Source organism: Camelus dromedarius, chromosome 2 (genome assembly GCF_036321535.1).
Source record: "Camelus dromedarius isolate mCamDro1 chromosome 2, mCamDro1.pat, whole genome shotgun sequence".
NCBI lineage: Eukaryota > Metazoa > Chordata > Mammalia > Artiodactyla > Camelidae > Camelus > Camelus dromedarius.
Window position 1 is genome coordinate 50701980 of NC_087437.1, and position 19364 is coordinate 50721343.

The following is a 19364-nucleotide window of genomic DNA, read 5'->3' on the forward strand; positions in this document are numbered from 1 at the left end:
ATTTTATCTCCAACTAATTTCAAATTTTTCACACACTCTCTCCCAATAAAAGAAACTGAGCAATTTGTTCCTTATCATTAAGTCTATCACTCTCTTCCTCTCTCTCTTGGGTGGGACATGGAGCCAGCCTGCTGTAGGAAATCCTCTCAGATGGGCAAAGGAGCCTTCCCTGTGTGGTGTATGCATGTGAGGGCACCAGGGCAGGCATTCTGGGCCACTCTACTCATCCCTGTCTTTCATCCACACTCTCTCCCCTCCTCCCACCAGAAGGCCCACATCCTCTTACCAATCGCCTGATTAACTTTTGAAATCATTTATCTATCTTGGGTGTCTCCATAAAGGCTGATGTGATATGTGAGTTTTATATGTATTTATCAATGTTTGGGTCAGTTTGTATTTTTTGTGGCTATAGTTCTAGCATGTGAAATATACGTGTGCTGACACCTGTGCCTATGTGGACCTAGTTTCAAATGACCTGAAAAGAATATAATGGCCATTGAACATCTGAACATAAATACAATACACACATATGATGCCTGGGGGGAATGTATGTAGGATTACCATCAGGATTTTATTTTGCAACGGTAAAGGAGTTGATTTGCACTGTACTAACAATGAATCAGCATATCTATGGCTCACTGTCAGTGACTCTCTTACAAATTACATTGCCCAAATATTTCTGTCTGTGGTCTGATGTGGCATGTGGCACTATAGTCTCTGAGTTAATATTAATAGTACTAACCCATGCTCTAACCCATGGTAATAAATGAAATAAAATAATTGCATAGTTGAAAATACGCTAAGGAACTTAAAGAAAGCAATTACAAAGTTCTTAAAAATCTAGTTTGAAATAACAAGTACAGTGTCATGTATAATTTTTAAATTGATTTCAGTTTCAGTAATCTACTTTTGAGTCATTACTTGTTTTATTCACTTTATAATAACAAACCCAAAGCTTTTATTTTGCTGAAATAATGAGTTTATCTTTTGTCTTCTGTCATGTTCTGAAATATAAACAATTACAAAATTGTTCAAAATATCACCTCTGTTAAATGATAATGTTTATTCTATAAAGAGAATGCTAGAACATTTGGGGAACAAGAAACAGAACCCATAAAGGATTTATTCATAATCTATTCCCCTCAGTGGAAATTTACATTCTTCTGATTTTGTTTAGTTAACGTGTTTTAAGTATTTTGAATGGGGAAAACAGCTCAAAGAGGACATTCAGGCGGATTCTGGCTCACAGTTTATCATCTGAGTACATGATTTCAATTAACTGAAGAGGTGCGGAGCAGCACTTCCTGGAGTTGCCAAGCAGGGACAAGAACAAACTCGGGTGAGACTCATCACCTTCACCACCACGCCGGGCTGGTGGCAAAGGGGCAGGCCAGGCTGGGCTTTGGCAGTGACGCCAAGAGGTGCAGCAAGGCTGCGCCATGGAGTGGGGTGGGGGGGAGCTGCCGCGCCCCCGCCCTCTGCCCGGAGCCCTTGATTGGGTCCGCGGCGATCCGCCCGCTCCAGACCGCTCCCCGCGGGGGAAGCGAGCCCAGCCGAGCGTCGGCTGCCCAGCCCCTGCCCAAGATTTAAAACGCGCAAGTTTTGTTCTTGAGACCAATGACTTTAGCTCTGATGCTGGGAGGAGAGCCTACCTGCGATTTGGGAGATTAAGGAACTGGCCTTAGACTTGGTGAGTTTTGCTTTAAGCTCTCTTTGAAATGAAGCTGGGCTTGGAAGTAAACTTCATTAGGGGGCGGGGTGCGTTTCTCCCCACTGCCCCATTGCATTCTTAAAACAAACCGCCACCGCTTGAAGCTCTAGTTTTGTAAATTAGAGCCTCCTTCTTTTGTCACTGAGGCCCCCAGAAGTTCGACGCGTATAAGTGGTGTGACATGAGATCTTTCAAAAAGACTAGCCTGCCCTCAGAACTCTTGCTCTGAAAAGGAAAATAAAGTGCTCAGAGAACAGCAACACAGTCAGAGCTTACCTCTCGTAGATAAGTAAACTGCCGGGTGTTCTGAACGAATGGGTCACCCGTCCAACAAATTCTACTTCTTAAAGAAAAGTGTATGGAGACCAGTTATTTCATGTGGAATTAACATATGTGATCAATCGTACTATTAAAAAATGCGCTGCAGCCCACCGCATCCTAGCAGGGGCTAAGGCCTCTCGTGGGTGGAAATGCTGTCTTCTCTTCCGGATGACTAAATGGGGGAAGTTCCAAACCGCTCAGCGGGGATAAATCTCAACTCCGCGTCTGGTTCGTTCTTTGTGCGGGGAGACGGGCTCCTCTGTCCGCAGTGAGGGCTCCCGGCCCCTCGGCCTCCGGAGCCCCGCCCCTGCCCGGCCCGGCCGCCCAGCTGCGCCGCGCCTCCTTGCCGGAGCAGCTCCAGGGCTGCCGGAAAGGAGACTCCGAGTCTCTTCTGCTCCCTCTGGACCAGGCGAGGTCTCTAGGGCCGAGAGGAGAAGAGTCGCGAGGAGGTGAAGGCACGCACGTTCACACAGTGGCTCCAGGGCTTCAGGTTGTAATGCGCGCTGGGGCCGGGGAGGCACGGCTGGGGCAGACACCGGGCCCGGCCCTGGCCCTCTGCTCTGGCCCAGAGCGCGCGCAGTCCGGCGTCGGAAAGCTGGGGTGGCCCTACCCACCGCGGGGCAGGGCTGCCCACCGCCCGAGAGCGCGGCGGGGAGGAGGCGCGTTCCCTCTCCCGGGCGCCTTTGTTCGCTCCGGACTGCGGGCGGGAGCCCCGCGACGGTGACCTCAGGCTGGCCGCCGCCTAGGTGCGGCAGGTAAGCCAGGGGACCCGGAGCTCCGGTGGGGGTGAAGTTTCCCGGACTGGGTGGGTGGGAGTCCTTCCCTAGGGAGCTCCTGCAAAGCGGCCGACGCGCCGCGATGCCGAGACCCGACCAAGCGCGGGAGCCGGGAGGCGAACGCCGCGCCCTGCGGGTCTCGGTTTCCGGCTGGGGTCCCTAATCTTGCTGCCACTCGTGGGCTGCAGGGGTGAATTCGGGTAGAAAGTCTGCGTAGGATTGGAAGGTAGGAAACCGCCAGACTAGGGAAGCTTTCGGGAAGTTGCAGGCTGGGGAAATGGAGACAAGGAAGTGGACAGGCAGGGAAACTGGGAAACGAGACCTCTTTCTAAGCCGGGAGGTTGTTAACCACAGTTTCCTTTGACGCTGCCGAATTTCATTTTGCATCCTGAAGTGATAATCAATTACTTACCCAGACACCACTTACGTAGAGTCCAAAGTAGCAACTTTTCATCCTACTCTGACTACACACTCTATATTTTTCTTTCCCAGTGTTGGTTTTCATAGGTTATAGGACATGTTAAAGGGACACCAATGCTGTAACCGCTCGGTGGCTGGTGGTGGCTTGGAGCTCATATTTAGGGTAATTCTCTGATGAAAGTACATCCATTAGAATTGGATTTGTTCCTCTGTGCCTTTATTTTGGGAAACTTTGCTTGGTCCCTATGGGGGAAGGAAGAAGGATGTGAGAAGCTGAAACTGACCCAGAAAAGAATGATGGAAGGTAGCTGTATTAAGTGGTGGCACTGAGAAGATACCATCCTGAACTTTCTGAAAGGGGGCTTGATTGGCGACTAGCACCTAAGGTTTTAACTTTCTCAAAAGAAACTAATGGTAGATTTTATATCTTGTCACGGGGGTGGGGTAGCTGCTTTTTGGGGTCAAGTCTTTTTTTTTTTTTTTAATTTTAAAGCAAGGTAAATTCAATACTTGAAATGTTTTCATTAAATACTTAAAATGATCCTCCGCTCTCATGCTCCTTGTCTCTTTTTCTCACCTCCTCTCCCACAGGCACTCTCCATGAGTGTTTTTTGAGCACCCTCTGAGGATGAGGGTGACTCAGTCTGACTAATCTCAACCCTCCCAGCACCGTGACACCTGAAGATGGGAATGCATGTTATGATAGGGAAGGTTCAAGCTGAGGCTCAAAGAGACTATTTCCTAAGGAAGTGAGAAATGAGGCATTATTAGGAGGCATAGATGATATTGCACATAAATATTTTGATCCCCCTCCCCTCCTCTTCCCTTACTCCAACACAAGCCATCAGAAAAGGTGGAGAGGAATTTTCAAAATAAAGTGCAAGGCTCTAGAAAGGAGAAATGTCACACTATATTTCATTAACATAGAGATCAAATTTCCCTTTTATAAAAGACTGATTCAAATGAGATTGTAGGAAAAGGAAATAACTTTCTGATTCTCAAATATAGAACAGCTTGAATAATAACTCATGGGTTTTGAAATGGGTCATCTTTTAAAATGGGTCATTTTGGCTAAAATCATTGCACTCAGTGACTTTCAAATTGTCAAGGTGGAGTTCCTTCTGAGGACCAACTGCACTAGTATCTATATCACAGAACATAGGATGTGGTACAAAGAAACGGGACATGGAGAAATTCAGAAGGAAGTAATCTCTTCTAGAATCACAAAATATATCCTGTCTTTTTGGAATGTTGTATTTGCTCAATTGAATAAATCTTAGCTTTGCATTTTATGGCACATTATACGTTTTTGGGAATATTTCCATAGCCATTATTTTATTCCATTATTGAATAATCTTGTGAGGAGATGTAAACATTCTGTGTTCCAGAAACTGAGGAACAGCATATTATTATAAGAGCTCTGTGATTAGAATAGAATCTCTGCCAGCAAAGATTTAGCCAGAACAGTGTAAATCTAAAATGTTTTTCTTACAGTTTATATATATAGAAAGATATGAATTCACATTTAAAGATAAGGAATTCCATCAGGTGAGATGTAAACTTCGAATAAACAAAAATTTTATACATTTTAATGCTGGAAACTCAAAGGCGGAGTTTGACTACTAACTTATTTTTCAGATTTATCTTCCATAGTGAAGTTTTTAATACTAGATGCCAGAAAGGAATGTTCTACTAAGTCTGCAGGCAATAAGCCCCCTATATTCCAAGTTCAGAATACCATTACACAGCTTAAGATCCCCTGAGATTTCATATTCTATCTCTTGTATTCCTTTTCTACAACTCTTTTGACAGTTTTTGATAGTGCTCTTAGCAAAGTAAGTTAAAAAGTTGATTCAACTCAGGTTTCCTTCTCCATAATTTACAGGGCCTTGTAATCTTTTGGCTGTGTCATCTTTATTGAAATGTATTTTTAAGTGCTTGTGGGAACCATATTGTTCTTTCCTGCCAAGGATAATGGAAGATCATGCTCAGGCAATTAGGGATGATACCTCTATTCTCAGTCTCAACAGTGTTTGAGATGTGTTAATGGCCCTTAGCAATCAGATCAGTATTTTAAAAAACTCATATCTAATAAATATTTTTTGAGAAGAATATTAAGAATATAGCTCATCATTTGGAAAGGAAAATAACCTCTAGAGAATATCAGCCATCTACTAACTAAACCATTATGATAAAAGATACATGAAGAATTTCCCGAGAAAGGAAATTAGCTTATATTCAACACCTGATCTGGACTGCGCTTTGTCAATAAATCATCTCAAATGATCCTCAGAAAACACTGTTGGTGCATGGTTTAGAGACCGAAGTCAATTTCATGTGACTAGTAAATAGAAGCACCAGAATATAAATTGCTTTTGTTCATATTCTAAAACTCTTGGTTTTTCTACTCTCTTGCCCCTCTCAGGTCCAGATTTCAGGCTGCACTGGAACATTTTCTTACTCTGGTAGGAGATCTACACTGGAAACATCTCTGAAGCCCTCTCAGCATCTCACCTGTGGCCTACTACACAGTATGTGATAAATTAATATTTGTTGAATTAATTAAATGTAGGTATTAATTATCTATTTTCAGGGCTGGCCAGCATAATGCCTGGGACAGGGCAGGTGCTTAAATGGTAGTTAACTTATTATAATAAATGTTGATCAACTGAGATGGAAATGTGTTATATATACCTCTTATGTTTCACACCATTATTTATTTTTTGTACTCTAAACCCTCAATCAAATGGTTTTTCCAAAGATATAATTTCCAAAGATAACAGGACATATGAACTGACGCTGGACAATAGGCTAATGTGTACAGCTTATGTAACAGGTTTACATGAGGTTATATTGTCACTGTATTTTGAAATCACTATTTTTCATATCATAATTTGACCTCAGCTGTGTATGACTCCTCTCCTTTCATCTCATCCAATACTTATTCATCAAGTACTTACTTAAAACATCCTCTCTGAGTCCTATACTTTTTACTCTCTTCTCCCCTCCTTCTCACTTTTTTTTTTTAACCCTCTTCTGTCACTTTGAATCTCTACCCTTAAATTCGCCAGTCCTCCTTGTGTGGAAAAGATCTCATATACCCAAAGGACACAGACTCACAAAGTCACTTTTACCCATTGTCTAGTGCTATTGAGATCAAAGAAAGGAAGGAGGGAAACTTGAGATAGAAGGTTAGTAAAAGGGTACGTTACAGAGAAAACAAGAACAAGCTCTGGCAAAGTGCAGGTGATAGGAAAACATAAATGTCTCCAAACTTCAGACAGTGAAACACATCCTTTGCCCTCTTGGGTTGCTTCTTTTGGCCCTGCCCCACCTACTTCCCTGTCCTCCCATCCTGATTGGAGCTCCAGGAAGAGCAGCTGTATCAGTGTCAGGGAGGAAGGGCAGGTGAGGAGCTCAGGGACAGGACCTGGAACCAATCAGCTGCTTCTGAGCTGCCACAGGGTCTGGAAATTATGGAGGTTATGTGGTTAACCCCATATCTCAGTGCCTCAGTTTCTTCTTCAGCAAAATAGGGAGATCATTTCTCCCTCAGAGGTTGTTGTGAGGCTTAGAGAGTCACTATACGTGTAAAGCACTCAGAACAGAGCCTGGCGCACGGGAAACACACCATGTTAGTAACTGCTGCAAGACTGGGCAGAAGGAGAAGTTTGTTTCTTAAGTAGGCAAGAACAAAACTGACAAGAGTTGTATTTTAAAGAGCAAGCAGCCTTGTCAACCCAAACAAATGTAACTCAAGAATGAATACAGAAGGCCAAACTTAGAAAAGCAAATGTTTGACTTCTCTGAGACCCTCTTTATATTTCAGCTTTTCTGTTGGTTTCACATTCTATATCATCAAACTGGTCACTGAGAAATTTTAGTAACTTTTAATATAACTCTTCTGAAATATAATAATACCCTAATCCCTGTGCCACTGTTTCCTTAGTGTTTATCTTTACAAAGGGCTTGTCTTTACTTGTTTGTTCATTTGGTATTTCCTTGTCTTTATTTTTCCCATAACCAGCAAACAGAAATCAACACCCATCTTTAACTTCGAAAGAACCATATAACTTAGTTTATATAGGTGTCACACCATATATTTTATAACCAGTTTTTCCCATTGTCACACATCGATGCTCGCTAAGTTGGAATTTAAAGTCTCTGGACTAACACTGAATCAAGAACTATCTCTCTAATGTATTCTTTGTGGAGGGATAACAATTTCAAATGGCTTCTAATCTTTGCCCATGGCTTGAGCTAAAGTTTCATAGCTAGTCACAGCCACAAAAACAATGAATGACAACTGTTGGGTGGAATTTGTCCTTTTTTATAGTCTTATATTGGAAACACTCAAATTTGATTAAAGAATAAAATAAAATTGAGAGAATATCTAATTTTTCACACTCAAAATACAAGTTATAAATGCACATTTCAGGTTGCTTCCTTCCTTCTTGAGCAAATAGAAAGGGAATCAGCACTAAGGAGTAAACAGTTGTGTTTCTCACCACCAATTTACTACAACTAATTTAAAAGGGAAAAAAATCTATGCAGATCAAATTATAGCCTTTCCAGTACATTCAGGTCTTTTTATACCTGATTTCTCTTAACAGAGCAATTTGGGTCCTGAGTATTGGCCCTAGCTATAGTTAATACAGAATAGATGATCAGAAAAAGCCAGGAAAAAAAATACTTGAAATGTAGAACAAAATACAACACAAAGATAGGAGAGAGAATATTATCTTTCCTTTGAGTTATGCCTGGAAAGGAACCAAATACTGTGTCTTACATGGGGCTTTAAGTCATGCAAATTTAAATGTAAAAGTATAAAGTAATGAGGCTTTTTAAAAAAATCTGTGACTTACTAGAGGGGCATCATTAGTTTATAGTCATTCTTTCATCACTTTTGAATATTGTGCCCCAAATGAGTGCCTCACTTGCCTCTCCCTCACCCAGACCTTGCCGGTCAGTGTGTCTACAGAGGGAGCGGAGAGAGTTGGCCAGCCTGGGGAATTCCTGAAGAGGAAGCACATGCGGGGTAAGATGCTGACATGTGTGTGATGTCTTCTCCTTTCTCTGTGGGGCAGGAGATGAAGTCATCAGCTAAGTGAGGAGGACAGGCCTTGGGCAGGGGGGAGATTTAGCATGGCTGGTGAAGAGCCTGGGAGAGGGAGCAGGTCCAGGACAAGTGGAGGCCCGTCACTCAGCACCAAGGACTCTGCTCACAGCTGGATATCACCATGTGTACTGATGCTGTCTGCCTGTGACCTAGGCTTCCTGACAGCCCTGGAAGTGTTGTAGGAGTCTAGAGGGAGGGAATGACCCACAGTCTGGGGTTGCTGGGGTGGAAGGATGGGAACCAGGGAGAGGAGGGCAGAGGTGCCAGGTGATTCTGCATCTGAGACAGGGAGGTGGGTAGAGGAAAGGTCAGGGCACTGCTGGGTGGACAGGGGTGTTAGGGGGCAGGTCGCAGGTGTGCAGAGCATTCTGGATGAATATTTAGAGGTTGTGATTGAAAAGGGAGTGGACTGGAATTTGAAATTTCAGAGGAAATGCAGTTCTAAGTGATGCCACATAAATGACTTTCTTGATGTAAGTTGTCTTGAGTGTGTGGGAGGGAACGTGAACAAAATGGCATACACACCATAAAACAAGGGTTCCTGAGACTTCTGAGTGTTGTACGTCTACTAAGCAAGATGTAGAAATATAGTTTCCCTCAGGTTAGAAGTTGTTCATATATTACAACAATGGCCAGAAACAGTGGTCAAGAAACATATGGATAGACACAAAAATATGTGCATTTTGAATTCAAACCTGCTGGCTTTCTCTAGTCAACACAACTCAGCCTTCAGCTCCAGGGTTAGTGTTGCTTCTCCTCCTGGAAGATGCCTTTCCCCTCGACCTGGCCCCCACCTTGAGATCCCCGTGCTCCCAGCACAGCCCTCACTCTTTACGCCACATCTGTCTTCCTGCTCCAGCTCCACGACGGCCTTGTCCGTCCCGCCTTCCAACTGTCTCCCTCTCCCTTTGTTACCCCATCTTAATTTTCTCATAAACTATCCCTTTAAGATAATTCCTTTTTTCTTTGCCTCCTCCCTCTTCTCCTCCCCCTGAGTTTACTGTTCCTCCAGGCCTCTCTGTTCACCTCCCCCCACCGCCCCCAACCCAGAGTGTTCACAGCAGCTCTGCTCAGGGTGCCCACCGGACCTTCAGTTCCATCTGCCTTCAGTGTCAGCTCACCCACTGCACTTCCCCACCTGTCATCTCTCCAACAACGCAGTCAACACAAGCCTAAAACCAGACATCTTCCCACCTAGCTCCTAACTCAGGAAACCAGTTTTCCCTCATGTGTCAGTAATGCTTGAAACTAGATTTCACACCTTTTACTCCCTGTCCCAACTGCTGGGGTTTTGTTTTTCTTGAAAGGATCTTCTTTTTCCCCTTCTGCCTTCACCACATCTGCCACTGCAGACTAGGCCCTCTGTATCTCATCCTGCTTCAGGACAAGGCCCTGATACAACTGGTGTCCTGATCTCCAGACATCCTGCATCCATCCTGTGTACCATTGCCAGATTTTTGCATAAAGCTTAATAAATATTGACAGGGGAGTTATCACTAAAGACAAAAATGGAAACTTCTGTGACTTGCTGCCCTAGGCACTCACTGACTTCTCTGCCTTATTTTCAAGGTTCTCCATAAAGTAGGCCCCAAACTCCCTGCTTTCAAATAGCTTGCCTGTTTCTCAACTATTTGCCGTATTGTGATACTTTCCTTTCTTGCCTGGAACAGACTGCTTGTCTTCCTGCAGCCACCTAAATCCTGTTCATCCTCAGGCCCTCCTGGTCCAGCTGTCACTGATCTCTATTCCTGGGGACACTCCTGTTGTGCTTGGAGTTGGTATTAGTGCTGACACACTGTCTGTACCTTACTGTGACATGCCCGTGGTTGTCCAGGGGAACTGTTTTCATGTGGGCACCATGAGTCTTGTCTCAACTAGACTGTAGTTGCTTTCAGATTGGAGGCCAGAATATACAACTTCAGGAGTCCCACCATGCCTGGCATTAAGTATTTCCAAGGCAAATACTCACATACTTGTAGGATTAATTGAAACACTGGACACTGAGGTTATTTAATCTGAACTTAAAATGCAGATGTCACCATCTTGATTAAAACTTCAACATTTACAGCAGGTTTTGCATAATATTTTAGGATCACAAAAGTAGACTCAACAAAGAAATGAGTTGACAGCAGAAGTGAAGTAGAAAAAAATCAGGGGTCATTTAAGGAAACTTGTAGCCTCTAGATGCACTAACTTTTTTTTTTTCCTGCAAGTTTAAAGAGCTCTCTTGGGAAGAAATATTCTTGAGTAGCTGAGGGGCACAGCTCCCAGACTGAAAAGCACTTGGGGTGGGGTCTGCCACCTTTTCTGATGTTCCTACTTGATTTCTGTTCTTATTCTTCTGACTATTTCTATTAGGAAAGAGAATAATTAGGGTATCTGTTCCTTCTTCTCAATCCAAATGGGAGCAAGCCCAAGTACTATTCCAAATATTTGCATATTTTCCTCTAAGCAGCTCTTTGTCCTGTTCTCTCCTGTAGTCTTTCCTGTTTCCTATTTTCAGCAGGCTCTGAAGTCATCTGTAATTTTTATATCATCTCAGTAACAATACTTTGATCTTTGCCCCCAATTTGCAGATTAAATCACCAATGCAGAGTGCAGGGAGGGGTGCCGGAGGTTGTATAATAAATCTGGCCCCAAACCGAGCAGCCTTGGTTCCAGCCTGTTGATTGGTTGCCCAGCCGCACTGCGGGCACAAAGGAAGCTGCACCCACAGCATTCTGTCCTGGGTGGTTGCTGAGCCCACATTCATTATTGGAATCGCTTTGTTTCCTGTAAGCCCAGCATTTTCTCTCTCCAGGTCAGGCAGGTCTGTGGGCTTCTCTGTAGCCCTCACCCCTGCACTTTGACTACAGAAGCTAGAGGATGTGCCTTAGAGAGGCGTTATGACTCCGCATTAACCAGAAGGGCGAGCCTCAATTTCCTGTGCGTGGTCTCAGCAAGGCCACAGCTGGGGCAATGTTGTTTAGTTGTAGCGAATGAATTTAGATTGTAGAGGTGCTTTTGCTTTTGGTTGGAAAAGGCCACCTAGTGACTAAGTTCACTTTGGAGGGGTTGGAGTGTTCTTTTGTTAGAAGTGGGGTACTATAAATGAGCAGTTTACCTTTCCTAGATCTGCCCCTCATCACATCAACACTACCAGGCAGATCTGGTGACGACTGACAAACGGGGGCTCAACAATTCAAGCTCTGCTGAAGGTGGAGAAACCGTAGAACTTCACACACTGTGCTGAACCTAAATGAGAACGTGGGTTGTTGGCTTTGTGACAGGTTCTTTGTCATTTTTCAGAAAATTGCTGTGACTCTTAGAGGTCATTTGGGAACGACTGAATAAATATAGGAGAATGGGGTAAATACATAGGTAGTGGGGTGGGGAGGGGATAAAATGAATGTCATGGGCTGGCTGCTAGGTTGTAGCAGCACTGTTAGCAGCAGCAACGCTCCACACGGATGAGTAATAGACCCCATTCATTGGAGAGAGACTAGGGCCTCTGTGAGTCCAGCGTACACGTGGGTGCCGGCAGAGTTGGGCTGGTGGGCTGATTGTCTAGCAAGAAGCTCATGCTTGTAAACAACTGTGAATAGGTGCAAAGCAAGCTGCCGTGGGAGCACACTGAGTGCAGCTGCTCAGAAACGAGAAGCTAGTTTTGCCTGTGGTTCCAAAGGTTACTTTCTTTTTTGTTGCCTTCTCAGAGTCTCGTGGAATAGAAACTGCAGACTAATTTCAGTTGAGAATTTTCTTTCTTTTTTTTCATAAAAAGTTAGTATATTATACCCTCACTTTTGTAAGCACCAGAATTCTTAAATACCTATGCTGTTGTAAAATCTGCCATTAAGAATTCTGTTATTTTGCATAAAGCGTCCGGTTCCTTCACTGCGTATCATGGAGGAGCAGAAGAGGCTATCGGCCTTCATAGGTAGGCCTTATGTAACTGGGCACTGTTAAGACTGAGAGGAAGTGCCCTCCCCCACCAGTGATAGTGACTTTCAAAGTTTAGGCAGAAGCCACCATCAGAAACGGATGTGTCCTGCTGTCTCTTACCCTTCTCTGGAGCATTTGGTCCACCATGACCAGCCAAACCACAGGGGAAATTACTGATATTGATCAAGCCCTTAGAATAGTATTCATTACTTTCTTGATTATAAAGCACTATAAAAATGCATTTTACAACTCGAAAGGTAAAAGCTTAAAGTTTCACAAATGGTAGTTAAATTTACTATTTTCAGTGCACTGTACCATCCTCTATTCTTCTCTTTTTCTTTTCTGTTTTTAAAATGCTGTTTGTGGCTTTCTAAGTGGTGCTAGCCATTTTAAAATCTATAATCTTGGGGATAAGATGTTACCTGTGCTAATTATCTCTAGATAAAGTCTCGTGGCGCCTGGCTCTAATCTGCTTTCGCTGGACTTTTCACATGCTTAGCTTTGGCAGTTATCACCCTAATGTGGAGTAATCGTGGGGGATGGGAAGTACAGCTGGATGTAAAAGGCCTGAAGTCAGGAAGGACGTCCCACAGCCAAGGTTAGGCTGGTACAGTTGGCTTTATATTGGGGCAAAGAGTGGGGAATTTGAGGATGAGACCTTTGGGCACAAAAGTAGAGCCCTTTCCCTGGGGCTTGTGATGTAGATTTGGCTACTTAGCCAGCCTGGACAGCCTAGAGCCTGTCAGTGTGCTGAAAGCCCAGGAGACTGATCTGTCAACCCTGAGAGGAGAGCCTGCTTCTCCAGGCAAAAGGATGTGTCTTACTTGTGGTAAGAGATGGGGACAGAGTCTTCGACGAAGGGAGGTGCTATCTCCTAGTGGTGGCAGGAAAGGGAGGACATGGGGGCAAGCAGTGGTGGCAGGGGCCTCATCTGAGGTGGTGGTACCTGGCTGGGCTTCCTGACCCCCAGTTCTTCCCAAGTGACCAGCTGTTTGAGTGAAAGGTGGCTCCACCCCCAGCATGGTTCTTTGCACCGATATTCAGAGAACCCCTGCTAGGTGTTAGGTGCTGGCATGGATGCTGAGGAGGTAGGGGATCTACGACAAGGCATCTACCTTGTGCCTCGGGTCAGAGTTCACAATGTTATCAGGGAGGCAGTTAAAAAGTCTCAGTACAAGAAGATGGATGTAAGAAGGTGCTGTGGCAATACAGATAAGAGCAGGGGGTGGGGGAGCCCAGTTCAGACTTCCCAGAGGAGGATGCCTATAGAATTTGGTCAGCATTAGTAGACTTCACATCAGCAAGGGGAGTGCCAGGCCCTGGGAGTGCTGGTGCAAAGGCTGGCGTGTATGAAGTAGCAAGTGAGTCTGAGCTTTCAGCCAACACTTTGGTTTTGTCAATGGGTGGAGAGCATCTGAGGGGTTTAAAGAGCTCAGTTAGTCTCATGTTTACATGTGAGTTTTAGAAAGGTCACTCTGACCATGAAGTAGAGGATGGGTTGGCCAGGGATCATTTGCTCTGCTGCACTGGTCTGGGTGAGAAGTCATGATGACATGAAAGGGTGAAGAGAGGTTTAGAAGAAGCAATTCACAGGATTAAATAACTAGATATGGACGTGGAGGGAAAAGAGGACTTTCAGATCTCCGGCATAGACACATGAAGTACAGTCAGACACAAAGAGAAAATAAAAACAGCAGGTTTTAGGGGAGAAGACAGTAGAATGGGTTGGAAATGGATATTTGATTTCCCTTATATGCCAGGAAATTATTACTCATCTACCTTCCTCTCTCTGTGTATCTGTGTATGTTCCCATTTTACCTGCATGAAAACTACTAGTTAAGCAGTATTATTAGAATTTTTTAGATTTCTGGGTTTGATGCAGGATACAGTGCTGAGCCAACTCTGATGTTCAAATTGCCTGACTACAAAGACAGTGCCTGTGGCTACAATCCTGTGGCTTCCCAGTTTTGAAGAACATTTGGGGTACTTTCTGAGATTCCGAATAGAAAAGTACAGAAAGAAGATGACTGTACAGATTGGGGGCTCACAAAAGTCACTTTGGTTAGAGAAAGTTTGGACTATGCTTTTGAGAAGCATACATCAACTCCTTGACATGAACCTTGATTTGGGGGGAAAAATCTTACTCCTATTCCTGCCTTGTCTGTAGCAAAATTTAATGGATTTTTACTATTATGAACTTTCTTTACAGTCAGTACTTTGCCTTGAACTATATAGCTGCTTTCATCCTGACCATATTCCAAGTCAATATATTAATGGATATACTTATCTGAGATATTTGAACATTAAGTATATAAGATGATAGCCATTTTGAAGCCTTTTTTTTTTTAAAAGGTTGAGAAGAGAAAAAGGTCTTTGTATTCTGAATGGCAAGATGGTAGAGGATAGTTCTCCCCCTTTCCCTGGACTTCCCTGAAACATTAAACAGCTGTATACCTCTACTAAATACTAGCTACCTTGTCACCTGTTGTCCAGATCAGTCAGGTTACATTTAGTTCGGAAGGAATTAAGCATAGTTTGTGTCTTTCTGATAACTCAATAACCTGTTCACTTGTCATCTTTTCTCTTCCAGGGTCTAATAGGTTGCACTTAACTTTCACAAAAAGGAGCACACGGAATAGCGGCAGGAGGCCAATTCCCGAACTAAATGAAAGATGTCAGAGTAGGAGCGTTCTGATGTGCTAGCGTCCTCACGCTCCTGTGTGTTCCAGCCTTTCGCCATCTCTGAAAAAATGGTATTAAAAGGAAATATTCTGTAAAATAAGAAGCTCCTTTTACATTAGTAATGACCAACATGGACGTCTGTTCTATAGAAGACAAAGCTCTATGGTCTTGAAGAAGCAGGTGGCCATTTAAAACTGACTCTAAATAAAAACAGACCTGAATGGACATCAGAATGTTTGTTAGTGGCAGGAGAGTAAAAAAATGGCAGTTTATTCAGTTATTTGCCACTTGTTTTGTACTAAGCCTCATGTTCTTTTGGGGACCCATCAATAATAACATCGTGAGCCATATGAAGTCCTACTCTTACAGATACCTCAAAAATAGCTATGAATTTGTGAATGATACCCTGTCTCTTAAGCGCAGTGGGGAAGGGGTTCCTCGCTACCAATACTTGATTAACCACAAGGAAAAGTGTCAAGCACAAGATATCCTGCTCTTACTGTTAATAAAGACTGCTCCTGAAAACTACCATCGACGTTCTGCCATTAGGGAAACGTGGGGAAACGAGAAGTACGTTCGGTCTCAACTGAATGCCAACATCAAAACTCTGTTTGCCTTAGGAACACCTTCTAACCCACAGACAAGAGAAAGACTGCAGAGAAGACTGGTTTGGGAAGACCAGATGTACAATGATATAATTCAGCAAGACTTTGCTGATTCATTCTATAATCTTACTCTTAAATTCCTTCTGCAGTTCAGTTGGGCAAATAGCTTTTGTCCACATGCCAAATTCCTTATGACTGCTGATGATGACATATTTATTCACATGCCAAATCTTATTGAATACCTTCAAAGTTTAGAACAAATTGGTGTTCAAGACCTCTGGATTGGTCGTGTTCATCGTGGCGCCCCTCCTGTTAGAGACAAAAGCAGCAAGTACTATGTCTCCTATGAAATGTACCAGTGGCCAGCTTACCCTGACTATACCGCTGGAGCTGCCTATGTGATCTCTGGTGATGTAGCCGCCAAAGTCTATGAAGCATCACAGACACTTAACTCCAGTCTTTACATAGACGATGTGTTCATGGGCCTCTGTGCCAATAAAATAGGGCTAGTACCACAACACCATGTGTTTTTCTCTGGGGAAGGTAAAACTCCTTATCATCCCTGCATTTACGATAAAATGATGACCTCTCACGGGCATGTAGAAGACCTTCAGGACCTTTGGAAGGATGCCACAGACCCGAAAGTAAAAACAGTTTCAAAAGGTTTTTGGGGGCAAATATACTGCAGAATAATTAAGATAGTTCTCCTTTGCAAATTGTCCTATATGGATACGTATCCTTGTAGGGCTGCCTTTGCCTAATAGTACTTGAATGTTGTATGTTTTCACTGTCACTGAGCCAGTCCTGGATGAAAAACCTTTAAATGTTTGTCTGTACCATAAGTGAAATGAATACAAAAAACAAAGAAATATTTTGAAAGCCCAGTCTATCAGAATGTTTCTTTGGTTCTTCTAGGTGCCCTTCAACATAACTTATCTACTTCATTGCCTAAATTCATTTCAAGGAACTTACATTTAGACAAGGTTTATGAAAACAAAACTAAAGGGAATTTCAAGTTCTCTGACCCATAAGTATATGTGAGGTGTAGAGAAATTATTTAGGTGCCTTTGTGTCAGAATAACTGTTTTTGGAAAAATGCCAAGTAAATGGATAGTATAACATCTCAAAGAAATGAATATATTATTTGATCAGGTATACAAGTTTATTTTTAGTAAAGAGCACTTGATGGAGTTGATGGGGGCAGGGGAAGATTGGCATAGAAGACAGTACATGAATCTGATAAAAGAAAGTCTCCCTTTCTTCAAAGGAGATTTAGGAAAATGTACTCAATTTCTTGATAAACCACCATATCACCCGTTGTCCAGCCATGTAGCTATTTTACCTAGACAGTGTTGGAGTCATTTAAAATATATTTTTTTTTCCAAAGTTTAATGTGAAATTTGAAAAGTCATTATCTCTACCCTAACTGGTACTTTATTATGGGCTTTTAATTATTAGAAAATGACACAAAACACGGGCAGTTTATTATCCAAAGGGTCCTTCTCTAGGGAGAAATTCCTGTTAATTCATATAAGCTAATTTTAATTTCATGAGTTTTTCAACTGGTTTTTAAATAATCAATATCAGTCTGTTTTTAAGGCAGCTATTTAAATGTAGTTTGCATAGAGGAGTAAAATAATGAAGAATTCAAAAGGAAAGACAGAAGATTAAAAGCCTCTTTTCTTCATAATTTATAAAATAAAATTTTTAATGTCTAAATTATTGTATTGATTACTAAAATTAGCACACCCCTCTGCAATAAAGTCTCATAAACTACAGTACTTTGTTCTAAGTTGAGACTTTAAAATTGAGAGTATTAAACATCAAATCAAAACTAGTGTCTAAAAAAAAATCTGTTCTTTCATAAAAATGACTATCAGAGGTGATCCTCAACTTATAAATATTTCAAACTTGAAGCAGAATGAAAGTGATAGAAAAGTTACCAGATAGAGGCTTAAAAATATTTGCAAAGCTGCACGTTCCTTGTAATCAAAGAGATGTGACTAAGATCCAATAGAGCAAGTTATATTTATTTTACAAAGCAGAATAAAAATGTGACCATGATGCAAACAACCTCCCCTCACAGAAAGAACTAGGTGAAGTGTATTGTTAGAGAGGTTATATGAAGGTCAAAATTATGACTTCAGCAAAAGCAGTTGAACGGATTATAAAACCTTTGTATGCAGAGGCGCCTGTTAGGGAAAACTAAGATGTCTCACTTGGTAAGATGATGTCTGAAACACACTAAATGAATAAAAAAGAATTCTCAGTATACACAACTGGATGATGATATATATAATTTTTTGCAGGTAGCTTTTTAATGTTTACAGAAGTTTTTTGTCAATTTTTTTCTATTTTGAAAACTGAAGCTTGTTTACATTGATTGCTTAGATAATTTAGAATTTTTAACTAATGTCAAAACTAAGGTGTCAAACATTCTAGTTTGTAGTTACTTTCAGAGTAGGTTCAGGGTTTTTAGATCATTACAGTTCAAATTTTCTGACCAATTTTAAAAACTGTAGAGAACAAAAAGCATATTTTGACAAAGTAGGTTTGTAATTAATTTTTATTCATTGGTGTTTTAATAATCATTTGCCTTTTGGCCGTATATATGCCCTGTGTATCTATACTTGTAACTGTTTAAATTTTCCATTGGTTGAAAACACCAGTGTCTCTTTCCGGCTATCAAAACGATCTTGTTTACAGCAATACTTTGGCGAAACAATTATTTATTTGTGAAAGTGCTCACCTCAGTTGTGTTCATTTTGCTTAAAATAGAATGAAACATTTACATTTAAAGGAAATATGAAGGCACTTCCTTTTTTAATAAGAAGGAAATTGCTAGATGCTTCCTTCATCAGACTTAAAGTACTGAGAAGAATAATTGTAAATAAAGGATTCCAACCTTTTAAAAAGGAAGGAAAAAACTTTTTGGTGCTCCAATGCAAGGCTGTCTTTTAAATATTGTCAACAAAGGGAAAATACACTATCAGCCTGGACGGTCACTTGATGGTTGTACACAGTGTTATTGCTAAAAACTTTTTACCTCTTGATTGGTTTGCATCTTTTTTCCATATTATTAATTTTATACCAAAATGTTGAATATTTATATTATTTCAGTTTTGCTGTTGTATAGCAAAATAATTAGTGGGTTTTTAAAAAATAAATTTATGATTTCCAATAAACAACTTGAAAATTGTCAACAGCTGTGTATTTTCACGAAGGTTTTTAAACTCCTGTGTGAACATCATTTGTTTATACAATCAACTTGTTCTGTTTAATGTCAAAGAGGCCTGTAATACACACTCTTAATCCTATTTCCTGTTCAGATTTGCCATGGTGCTCAGGATAGAGAATTAGTGTATCCTCTGCATTTAGGAGCCACCTAAAATGCCTCCTTGGTTTGTTGAATGATTTATGCCAGAATGTCTACGTGGGGGAATTCTTCCCTCCCAATAGATTGTCCAGGAAAAGACTGAAGTAAGAACCTATAGCCAAAGTGCCTTAACACACCATTTGAAATGCCATATTTTCCTTTTATTTGATATCACTCGCTGTCCAAAAGTTGATTCAAATTTAGCCTAGTCTCTTAATGTTGGGAATGTTCTTAGGCCTGCTTTGCAGCTTGTGGTGTTTCAGTATATCTGTGCCTAGTATGTGCTCATCTGCTTTTCACCTGATTCCTGCTCAATTTTTAGCATAGTAGGTTGTGTGATTCAATCTATGTATTTTTTTTTAAACTTGGAAGCATCTGAATTAGCAGAACTTTTTACTTGTGAGGCATAGCTGGGGTGTTTGTAGTTGAGATT

General features: G+C 41.9%; 2 protein-coding genes across 19 annotated transcripts in view; one reads left to right on the forward strand and one right to left on the reverse strand.

Moving 5' to 3' along the window:
• Positions 1–19364, reverse strand: part of MCF2L2 (MCF.2 cell line derived transforming sequence-like 2) — a 210608-nt gene that overhangs the window by 63382 nt on the left and 127862 nt on the right. The window lies entirely within an intron of this gene.
• On the forward strand, positions 1329–18758 carry B3GNT5 (UDP-GlcNAc:betaGal beta-1,3-N-acetylglucosaminyltransferase 5). Of its 5 annotated transcripts, none has more exons than XM_010976214.3 (4): positions 1329–1690; positions 5654–5759; positions 8185–8266; positions 14859–18758. In XM_010976214.3, the coding sequence occupies exon 4, from the start codon at positions 15171–15173 to the stop codon at positions 16314–16316; it is 1146 nt and encodes a 381-aa protein (XP_010974516.1). In that variant the 5' UTR covers positions 1329–1690; positions 5654–5759; positions 8185–8266; positions 14859–15170; the 3' UTR covers positions 16317–18758. The 5 variants fall into 5 exon arrangements, with proteins under 5 accessions (XP_010974516.1, XP_031307942.1, XP_031307919.1 ...); XM_031452059.2 differs by lacking the exon at positions 1329–1690 and adding an exon at positions 2230–2522; XM_031452069.2 differs by lacking the exon at positions 1329–1690 and adding an exon at positions 2535–2787.